This window comes from Schistosoma haematobium, chromosome 4, assembly GCF_000699445.3.
Source record: "Schistosoma haematobium chromosome 4, whole genome shotgun sequence".
Classification (NCBI taxonomy): domain Eukaryota; kingdom Metazoa; phylum Platyhelminthes; class Trematoda; order Strigeidida; family Schistosomatidae; genus Schistosoma; species Schistosoma haematobium.
In genome coordinates, this window is record NC_067199.1 from 25,742,673 (window position 1) to 25,755,481 (window position 12,809).

At 30.7% G+C, this 12,809-nt stretch overlaps 1 protein-coding gene across 1 annotated transcript in view; it reads left to right on the forward strand.

The window, feature by feature from the left end:
- The window catches only part of MS3_00007742 (uncharacterized protein), a 90,019-nt gene that overhangs the window by 16,871 nt on the left and 60,339 nt on the right, over positions 1–12,809 (forward strand). The window contains exons 5-6 of the mRNA XM_051216069.1: positions 5,414–5,687; positions 11,267–11,541. Coding sequence (XP_051066626.1) covers positions 5,414–5,687; positions 11,267–11,541 — 549 coding nt within the window. The remainder of the gene's footprint in view (positions 1–5,413; positions 5,688–11,266; positions 11,542–12,809) is intronic.

Below are 12,809 nucleotides of genomic sequence, written 5' to 3' on the forward strand. Positions count from 1 at the left end.
AGGATGTTAATATTTCAGATTGTTGTTCAACTCAATTATCAAAACCATAAGTGAACATGTACAATTCACTGATAATCACACTTGAAATATGTAGTGAACATCTTTGACTATATAGTGCAATTTTGATAATGCTAAAATGTCAACTTATATTGATCTTTAGATAGAAGTTGTTGTTTTGTAAAATAAATTCCTGATAATAGTTATTTACATAAAAGCTATAGTCTAACATTCATGTATGCATAGGTTAAATATTTATACCATACTTATCTTACTAATATAGCAATTCAATTTCGAGTCCCGTGTGCAACATCATGTGTGCGCGCTACTGAGGTGTCTCTTACTACGACAAAACGACCGTTCAGTGCTTCCAGGTTTTCAATGGTTGTCTGGCTTATATCAACTCGTGAATTCAACTGTTAAAAACTTGTGTTTAGAAAAGTGAATCCTACAATTATTATATGTTTTAGGCAAACTGACATAAATTTTATTGATGAGGTAACACCAAACCGAAGGTGTATTACTAACTACTAAAAAGTCAACTTGATAAATATTCAAAGGTAAACTAACCAAAATGCTAGTTCACTAAGCAATTGGCTCATTTAGGAATGGGTGAACATTCTTTGCGATTGGTTGTGTATTATGTTTGAATTTGGTGCTTGAATATCAGGGACAATATGATTTTTAATCTGTTATGATTGTAAAAATGCTTTTAATGTCATGAAATGTCATGGTAACGTAAGAAGATCCAAGTACACCATTTTTATACTCATCTGAACCTGTGTTATTGTGATCAGGATTAATAATAAACGTGTGCTGAACAATTATATGAAGTGACTAAAATAAACTTGAACTTTCTCACCTTTGATATATATGTGTACTTCTCAGCAGTTCTCTCCGCTCTACTTTGTGAATGTGAAATATGACCATTAACAGTACAGGATATTCGTAGGTTACTGGTATTCGACCACAGATGTCTTCCAAGTATTGCTTGTGTATTCAACTGAAGAGGTAGTAAATCTTCATCAACTCAGATGGTTGTGACATGTGTTACATATAACCAACCACAGCGTATCCCAACAGGGTATGTTTTCTGGTGTAGGTGTGAGATATAAGAAACGTAAGGGCGGTTAAACCAAAACATGCTATCAGTCCATGAAGTCACTGACAATTGGACTTAGTCATGTTATTGGGTATAGACTACTTGGTCGGGATCAGTGTGGTTATCGTAATCAGTGGTTAGAGACTTTACGTCACACAGCCCAAAGTCGTTTGCAATGGAGTAGATACATCCATACCCGAATTTTAAACCTGTGAACTCCTCATAATTCCTTTTTATTTCAGTAATTTCCATTTTCTTGAATTATATTTTCAATCTCTAATATTTTATATTACTGTTACTAGCCCCACAATTCTACTAATATGGTACAGAAACTTGAATCGATTTACAGACGTACTATTTTCTACGTTGCGATATATATATATATGATGTATTTGCGAAAGACTAGCAATTTTTTAAACTAAATTTCAGACGATTGAAACAACAAACATATTCCTATTTTAAAACATTGAACATATCCAAGTAAAAAATAAATTTATATCCAAATATCAATTCATAGTTAATTATTTTATAATTTTCTTTTTCATTCTTGTAAATAAATTATTTTCACAATGAATTTTGATATCACACTACGTTAAAGAATTGAACGGACCAGTTGACTAAGAATCAATATTTATGAATAGGTCTATCTATTTGATGACAAGCTAAAAATTATGACATGAATAATTTCCAAATAATTTTAAAGCTATTGGTTATGTGTACATTCTACATAATTGGATCGTAGAATTATTTGTCATCTTAATAAAATTTTCATTACAGATTGTTACCTATGATGTAGAAGTGTCAAAAATCTAGGAAACATAACAAATATAAGAATATTAAGCGTCTTGTATATTTAAGACTCAAATCATTATTGATGTACCTGGATAAATTCATTCCATATAAACAGACCTTAAAATAAGTAAATTTGCTACTTACTGATAAAATTTACGGAAGTACATCATATATATTCTATACTGTCGAGTCAATCAATTGGCCTTATCAAATCGAAACATTCAGTTGACAGATTTCATGTATATTGTCATTTGTTTAACAACTTCCCCTTGAAACCTGTGCAAAATACTTTATCTAAAATAATTAATTTTTAATCAATCTGCAGTTGTATGTGCAGTTTTTGAAAGAATCGAAAGTTAACAGGCTTTCTGTTTAACTACGCTATTTATGATAAATAGGTCCTATTGTAATGTGTGCTACTTATATCGACATAAGTAGTATATGATGTTAGTCAGGAACAGAATGTCTGGCAACGGCGAGACAAGAGGATCGAACAGTAAAGAATGGAAACAGAATGCAATTTGTATAAAAATGCAAGAACAATGAAGTCTGAGTCATTATGAGACAATCGATGGACATATTGCAAATTAAGAAATTACTTTATGATTGTTAGATTTTATTAAAAAGTCCTGTAATTTTGTGTCAAATACATTCGATTGTCCACACCCGTGTTCTGTTCACTACACTATATGATAATAAGTACAACACCAGTAGGTGATACATCTTGTCTATCACGTTTTTTTTTCATTGATCACTATATCTAATGAATAAATAACCAATCTAGAAAACGATACCATTGTTAAACTTGCAACCTTCGATTATTATCATCAATGGCGAATAGTAGACAATTTCATATAATTTACAATAATCTCATAACTATATTTTTATTTTTATAAGAGTACTATATAGGCACTTTTTTCTATTTCATATTGCACACTAGGAAATTTTATGATTTCCAACTGTACAAAAAATTCTCAACTATGACGAACCATTACTTGTTTAATAATTATTAGTTATCAATGATTGTTGAGTTGATATATCAGTTCATGATGAAATTTATAAGTAAAATTGTATAACTAGGTTATCGAAAAGTATCTTGTTTCATATATATATATGGTATATATGGTATGTGTTTATTGTTCATGCACTTTGAATTGTTTGTCTTTTAAAGTTATTCAAATGATCTGTTTATTGCTTAATGTTCAACTTTTATGAAATAGGAAATTTAGTATATTTGTTTAACTTATACCTATCAGTCTAGTAGATTATACTTGAAATCATCAAAAGTGTTAGGTATTTACATTGCGGATTTGACTATTTCACATATATGTTTATAGGTCTAATTATTTTATATGATTTTTATGAATATTGTTTACTTCTTTTGCTTTTAACTAATTCAATGAATCATCATTTACTAATAGTTAACACTGAAATGACCTATAGATACATTAAGCATTCATTCTCTCTATTTATACGCAGTACACGTCAAATTTACTTAAGAAATAAGTAAATAAACGAGATAGTATTAAGTGTTAATAAAGTGTTTATAATCGGTCATTTGTATATGTAATCTCCTATGATTGTTAATATTTGTATGCTAATAATCCTACACAAGTTAATAAAAAGGATTTTGTATTTTTTTATCAGTAGGAACAATTCTGAAAACCAATGCTTATTACCCATTGGTTATTCATAAATATCTTGTTAAAAGACAAAATACTATTATTATTATTATTATTATTATTATTATTATTATTATTATTATTAGAGAGCTTAAAATTTGTACTGTTCTGTTTGTAATGAGCAGTCTGCTGTCACACGAATGAGCATTAGATTCCAGAAGAATAAACTCGCGCTGCATCGATGAGTATCAACTACCATGAAATATCAACCCAGTGCTTCTTCTCGATCACTTCTAATCATCTTAATATTTCGTTATGTTTTCTATCACTTATTATTATTCTTGAACTAAAAATGGAATTTAATACATTTAAAAATAAACTATCTGTAAACTGTCCTACTTTCCTTTCGGAAGTTTAGAAGAGGTTAGTCTATTTTAGGTTGTATACATCACAGAATGATTTGCTTTCTGCCACCATTGAGAATCAAGGAGCATTAACTAGCTGTTTCTATTTAATGTGAGACTCACCATCAGTACACATCCATGACTCTTCAAGGTTTCGAACTTAGAATTTTCAGGTTTTACAACGAATGCTGAATTATCAGAACCACTAGGTTGGTACCCAGTGGTATAATTTCAACTTGAATAGTTTCCGTAATAGCTCGACGAACATCCGGTCCCATTGATGACAGTTGTTCAAGTTTTAAATAAGCTTCAAACTTTTAGGCTATTTAACTGAGACTACTTTCTCCCTGCTTCAGTAACCATTCCCAGACAACGTAAATATTTACACAAATGAATGTCACTTGTAACTGACTGTTTCCTTTCCTATAGACAATTAATTGAATAGTTTAAAATGAATATTCAGTTTGTATTATAGAACAAAGATCTTAAAACTATATACGTTTTTTTTTTAAAATCAAGAGTTTGAATTATTAATTATTAACCAAAAGAATTTCCAAACCAATCATCAGCATATGATTGTAAGTTTTCTTTCGGAACACATTCTGACAAGAACTAACTAATAATAATAAGGTGAATACTTCCATTTATTCAAAACATCTTAACTACATAAATTAAATAAATATCACTATTGTAAAAATAATTGAAAATTGAATTTGAAGTGAAACACTGGAAATTATTTGGTTCACTAACCTTTCCATCTTTCTATTCTAAGAAGATGACAGATGATCAGTTATTGAGTTTAACTAGTACTTAATAGATTGTTTTTTTTAAAAACTTCATAAGTGGCAATATATTCAACTCACATTCTAGATTTACTCAGTTTATTCGTCTTTTTTTCTTTTTTACTAGTTGAGATCATGAATCATTTGAAGCTAGACCGCCACGAAAAACCTGGAAGCAGTGAACGGCCGTTTCGACCTATTGTTAGACTACTCAGCAGTTCGCATCCATCATCCCGCCCCGCGGGATTCGAACCCAGGATCTGTTGATCTCGCGCGCGAACGTTTAACCTAGCTTCAATTGGCTTATGATCTCAACTATCAAATAACTATAATATTCACAAAACCGCTTTCTAATATTTTTTTGTTTGCATTTATTTTTTTTTGAATAACTATGAATACTAATTTTAATAAAATGACATTTATTTTCATTTGTCACTGAATTAACTAGGTTAAGTAGTTTCTTCTATTTTAATGAATTTATTAATTTAAAGTACTCATTTTTGTATACTAGAAGTGTATCTACAAAATATACATAATGTTCTAATATGCCTAGCTTTTAGAAACTTATTCTCTGATAGACACTTTTGTTTACGGATACATTTTTACATTCTCAATGATTATAATGTAACTGCTGTTTTTATCTTAAATAAATATTGGCATAAATTTGAATACAGCTTAATAATATCAACACTTTACTTCACATTCTATCTAAAGGTTCATCTCTTGACACTACCGATCGATTGTATGCACCATTACCGGGATTAAAATCACATGAATTGTATGTGGCTTATGGTGGTCCAGGTGTACCAAGTAGTGCTGTAAATGGTTTCACTGATAAAACGAAATTTGGCACTGGAATCGTATTAATATTTCAAAGTAATAAACAAAATGGTAGAAATAATATCAAACCATTAATGAGAATAGAAGGACAAAGTTTTGGCAGTCGATTTGGTCATTCACTTATATTTCTCGATATTAATGGAGATGGGTAAGTAGATTTCATAAGAATTATATAAATATTATTATTTGTCAATTAACTAATTATTTATGCAGTACAATTTCCATTACGAACTGGAGTTAATCGGAAAACCATCATGAATTGAAGAATACTAACCAATTGTTTTATCATTGTTCAAGATTGCACTTAATTACAAAACGACAACCTAACATAGCTTGAAATCCAAAAATACTTTCAGCTTTAGTCACTTCTATATACAGGTGTGGATAAGTATCACACTCCTGGAATCGCTTTCTCTATAAGTCACTAATAAATCGATCTACAAGCTTTTTATAAATAAATATTTAGTTATAATTAGCAAAAAATCATTTATGAAAATTTGATTATAGTTTTTGTACTGAATCGGTATCACCTAAAAAACAATCTGTAATCAAATAAAACAAGTTTTAACTTAATTTGTAATGGCTTGGAAGAAGGTACATTCAGGTGACGAGTTTAAATTGGAATTCGTCTGTTAACTACATTCCATTTATTCTTTATCAATCGATTGTGTTTTGGAATATGCTGGAAACTTGAAATATTGCCAGCATAACATTATATTCTAAAAACACAATTACATCGATATATCAATGCTTTTTTGTTTGAATTTGGTAATCTATCTACTATCAATTACTAGCTATTATGATGATACCTTGTTCTTTTTTTCGTATTGCGATATATAAAATAACAAGTTTAAAGTATACTTGAGGTCAATCAATGTAATTAAACAAAACAATGTAGAATTCAGTGTATGGTTAAAACAAAGTACGTAAGAATTTTCAAAATATGGTATTTGAAAAATGCACATATTGATAATGTATGTGGATCTAACATATTGAATCTGAATATATATAAGCTTAAAAGTACTTTTGTTATAATAATATCACTTATGTAAATGGCATCTTATTTAAATAAGATTTTTTAATACTAGATTTGTTGTGACTTATAAAATTTGGTCAATGTACTATGATCACTAACTATATGAAGTTATAAATGACCACTTAACAATATTTATAACTCAGTGTGAATCTGACTCAATTCTGAATACTACAGGAAAGGGGAAAAAGATTTAGAAAGAATAGGTAATACTCTCCTTAAACTAAAATTATCATTGAGTGAACTTTATTTACAACAGATAACAGATGAATTCTTAAATCACATTTCAAAATGAATAAGTTCGAATTTCACAAGAAGCATCAATTAACTTAAGATTGGAGGAACGGGCTAGTACAAAACCTACTGTCGTAGCTACCTGTAACCATCTGACATCTAAATATAATGCACCCGAAGTCGAATTACCTAGGCTTGTGGTTACACTACACCTAGATCAATAGAATTCAAACCAGTTTAAAGGACTAGACAAACATGACATTGTCCTCTACTCTGAGATCAATCATTTTTAAATATCTCTGTCCTATAGAAGGTTAACCACGGCCTTACTAGCCCACTGATAACTTATAAGACTGTGAGACTTGTTGACATGAATTTGAATTCCACCAAGTGTCAGTTGCATCAAGATCCCAAGTGCACGTTCTTGACAAATGCCAACTAGCACGATACATAAGACCAAAATCTCCTGCCGATCACCTTCACATAACGTCTAAATAAATAGACCAACAAACGACTATAGCTAAGTACGAAAAGTTTCGGTAAAATCTCATAATATGTAAATTAGTAATCAGAATAAGATCGAATGATGATTATTTTTGTTGTTTTTCAATGAAATAACAAAGAGTAAAGTTACTGTATCACATAATATAAACTTAACACAACTAAATTGTACATTTGCTAGGCAGTTCAGTTTGTCAGATTAGTTGTTTTCAATCTGTAAAATAAATTTAGTTGAAAACACTGGTTACAAATACAAACGTACTACATTACTTTTGGGATAAGTAAGATGTCTTTACTATAAATAATATAAAATAATAATGACTCGATCGAATACTTCATTTTAAAGCCTTTCTCCTAAATGATAATCCAATCAGGTTGTCGTTCTTTTTTACGTCGTTATACTTTTGTCTATATTTTAGCCACTTATATAAATTTCAAAGTATACACGAATTAGAATGATTTCTATTTAATTTAAATAAATAGATAAAAGGAAATTAACCTCTAGACCACTGAACTGACATCCAACAGTGCTAATGTCTAACTTCAACCAATCCATGATATTGTGCGACCGTCCACCATTGTTTTCAGTGAGTAGCTGCCTCAACAACAGAGACGGTTGAACTCCACTGGTCACGGCTTCTCACTATAACTCCAGGAAACTCATCTTCAAGCCAGTCACTAGTGAGCACATGATAAATATCAGTATGGGGTTGTGATGGTCTAATACTTATCCATTCATGATATCAATTGAAACTCAACAATCTCCATAGCCCTATACTGATCAAAGGAAATTAATCAGTATAAAAAAACTACTTTTACAAATTGTATTGCAATAGAATATAAATCCTTCAGTCTCTAGTTTATAATCCCCTATCATAATTTAAGTCTACGAACCCTAGATTATCTGAGATACGAAAAACTAATGCTTACAATGGAACTTTCAAATAATACCCTAAACAGTCGTAAATAAAATATAATCCTATAAAAATTATATCTATCATTTACAAAGTAATAGTTGATCATACTGTATTCCGAAATTTTGTTTTAATATACTCTGGATTCATGTAATAATCGAAATACCATTCTATGTGAAACATTATATATATATATATATATATATATATATATATAATCCGTTTAATGGAAACATAAACTTAAATCCTGTCTTTGAGTCAACTAGCAGTAGTTGCATCCTTGAATATCGTAAGTTTAAAATACAATAAAGCTCATTGAACTATAAATAAGAACTGCAGTACTAGATATATACAGTATATTTACTGGAGACATTCATTCCTAAGTTTTTATCAGGCCAGTTGGATCTTTTTAAACATAAGCAGTGTGAAAGTATGAATTTTTATCAAACGGTCACTTATCATAAGACATCAGAGCATTGAATAACTTATCTCTACTAAAATGATTTACTAATTTCAATTTTAGATATATGTACTTCAAGTTATTAAACGATTAAACATTTTTCCTATCATTCTATCTCTCTTACTTTCCTAAAAGTGTAGCAGAACTCTATGTACAAAATGACATCAATTTAATTTAAAGGTATATTACATATACTTCTGGATATGTAATATTTATACAACACTTATCAGATTCACTCACTCACCACTATGTAAAATAAATGTGTTAATAAACAGTAACAAGAAAGATATTTACAGTAGTCACTAAAGTATAGTAAACTCATGATCCATAAAATCTATTGCAGTAGACAGGTGTATTTAGATATATTTTTACCACGAGTAATATTGTACTACTTTTAGTACATTCATAGTGAAATGTGAAAACAAAACAAAATGTTGAATTATATTCCGATACAATAATTTAACAGTATGGGGGTTGTGGAGATTGTTAAGTTTTTGGTTGAGATCATGAATTAATTGATGTTAGACCACCGTTGGAAACCTGGAAGCACTGGACGGCCGTTTCGTCCTAGTATGGGACTCCTCAGCAGTGCGCATTCATGATCTCAACCAAAAACTTAACAATCTCCACAACCCCCATACTGATAATTAACATGTGCTCACTAGTGACTAGCTTCGTGAGGGAATTCTCGGAGTTCTAGTGAGAAGTCGTGACCAGTGGAGCTAATCCGTGTCGGGTAGAGACAGGTATCTACCTCAGTACAATGGAAGGTGGTCGCGCAATTTCGTGGATTGGTTGATGTTAGACACTAACACCATTGGATGCCGGCTCAGTGGTCTAACGGTTAAGTGCTCAGGCGCGAAGCCAGTAGGTCCTGGGTTCGAATCCCGCGGGGTGCGAGATCGTGGATGCGCACTGCTGAGGAGTCCCATACTAGGACGAAACGGCCGTCCAGTGCTTCTAGGTTTCCAACGGTGGTCTAACATCAATTATTTCATGATCTCAACCAAAAACAATAATTTAAGTTTATCATCTTAAGCTCATTCTGATTCGATCAATGTGAACCTTTATGTAACCCCTGAACTAAAACAATAAAGATTTATAAGATAATGTGACATTCAATATTACTTTAAATTTTGTTGTTGTTGTTGTTGTCAGATTATCGAAAATCAATACTTCAGACTGAATGAATTACCATGAATCAATTAAATGATACATTTACTGACTTAGTATTTACTACATCAAATGATTTAATTGTCATTCATTTATTTATATAATTTCAATCTCTAAATACACTTTAATTACATTAAATGATTCAGTAATTTTTGTTTAAATTAAGTGACAATGAAACTTTTAAAAAAAAAAGATTTGGATCTTTATTTATTCAAATAATTTGTTTAATTTTAAATCATGACATTGATGAAGACATTTGGATTTGAATGTTTTTCGCTATATATATGTGTGTTATTCATTGAATTCATTCAGGGGATTTTGTTAAATTTACAATTTATTGAGTATAAGCAAGAACTGAATTGATAATATTGGGAACATTAACTTCAGTAAAGCTTCAACCTATTCTCTTGAAAGCTTTCTATGAGTGAATGAGAACATAAGTGAGGACCAATGTCTTAGTAAAATTTGAGAACTTAACAGTAAATCCTTCATTAACAAAATGTTCATTAATTGTCTCAGAATTCATTGTTTGTGCATAGTCATACCAACTGATTTCTGTTCCCGTTCTTTCCTCCTCGATCCTTTCGAACTTCTGCTGCCAGACATTCTATTCCTGACTAGCGTAATATACTACTTATGTCGACATAAGTAGCACATACCACACAACATATACATATTAAATGAAATATAGATCAATGTGAAGAACAATGTTAGGTGTTTGTTCTTTACCAGGCATCCATCATGATATGGCATATTTAGGATATTGAAAATAAAATTACAATTAGATTTATTCCTACCGGTGGTCTTCTGGTAGTAACAGTAATATTATGCTGTAAAGTGATGCAAGTTACTGTCTATTATATCACTTCACATTTGAAAAATTCGGCCTCCGATTTAGGCTTAATCATTTTATCCGATTACTATTCTTTCCAATTAATACGCGTATGAAATTCGTAAATGTTCTAGCTTATAGACCTTGCAGTATAGCAATGCTATCTTCATTTGCAATCGACTACATGCCTTGTTTACGTTTTTATTATTCATAACACTCCTAGCAGTCCTTCAAAATTTACCTCTATGGCTACCTCATCATTTATAAATCCTTAACTGTTTTGTTTTAGAATCGCATATATAGATTTCCAGAAACTCCGCTCAACAGAATCTATTCGGACAGTAGATAAGTGATCTGAAGTACAAGTTCCATCAAACATTTGAAGTAAACCAATTCACGCACTGACTGTGCAGATTATATATACTCCCTACAAAATTAAGTCTAAAAAACAGTAGACTATGCTTCCTGTACTAAATAAATCATTAAAAATCCAATAATTTTGTCCCTAAATAATAAAGAAGTTTTAGGTTGTTATTTGTTGGATAGTTCACTGACTTGTTTTATCTCACATTTTTATTAGTTGGGATGATCTAATTGTCGGTGCACCTTATCAATATTCCAATACGACTGTCGGTGGACATAGAAGACACGGAGCAGTGTTTATATTTTTAAATAGACAGTCATATTTCTATACACCAGTGGATGAAGTCAGTGGCGTGGAGTTGTTTAGTTACAATTATCCTGAAACTTTTCAAATAATTACACCTCCATCTCATAATTGTGGTAATTCACATATTCCTGGATTTGGAGCGACAATTACAAAACTTGGTGATATTAATCACGATGGTTTTCAAGGTAATGTTAACGATCAAAAAATGTATCAGTGTCATACAAAATTCTGGTTTTAATTTAACGATCTAAGAATACTTCATAGTAATTAGGAATAGAATCTACTATATATTTATGATCTTTACAGACTGTTATCATTTAACGTATTAGGAGCTTCAGAGCAACTTATTTGTTTAGTGATTATATTCTTTATATGAATTCTTCAAGACTAACGTGGTCCTAAATTTAAACAGAAATCACAAAAGGAGACCAATATCGTTTATTGAATTCTCTTTCATAATATGGTCTGGTGTATCTTCTTCTCTGTTACATGGTCAGTAATAAGGATTAAGTAAATGATAGCTTACTGGTTACGAAAACTCAGCTCTCAATTTATTCAATCTCATGTTTATATTCCACAACACCTACTTCGGTTTGAATAGTCGGTGAATATTTCAACGTAACTAATTTCCGTCCAAGAATCTAAACCGGTGTCATTATAGTGCTCCAGTCGAATAACCCAATTTTGATGAAATTCAGGACCAGAGATTCTTATTAACTGACTTCATACGTCTTGCATTGAATAGCTGGATGGTGATATAATTAATCTAGTTGTAAAAGTGTGTAATTACACTTGAGGTCAAATCACATAACACCAATTATTAGTCTCTAGTTAGCATTTGTAAACTAAATAAATCCCTACAAACATTTCCCTTCCCAGTCGTTTTACTGCACTACTTCGAGCTGCTACTTAATTAAGTAATCCCACCTTTCATCACTTTTTGTGTAGTGAACACAAACACCAATGGGGACAATCGAATGTATTTGACACAAAATTACAGGACTTTTTAATAAAATCTAACAATCATAAAGTAATTTCTTAATTTGCAATATGTCCATCGATTGTCTCATAATGACTCAGACTTCATTGTTCTTGCATTTTTATACAAATTGCATTCTGTTTCCATTCTTTACTGTTCGATCCTCTTGTCTCGCCGTTGCCAGACATTCTGTTCCTGACTAACATTATATACTACTTATGTCGATATAAGTAGCACACACCAAAATTGTAAACGAAAATAGGATACCACATAACTGTCTTCGGCCTTGAATTATAATGATTCAATGTCAGAATCTTTTTCACTTTAGATAAATATTTAACGAAAAAATGAGTAAATAAGTTAACAAAAGGGCTTAACTGAATTAAATGAGAACAAACTCAACTTCATGTGAATTGCTATAATTCACTCAGAGTGGTGACAACATTAGAGCTTGATTAGTAGAACTCAATCGGA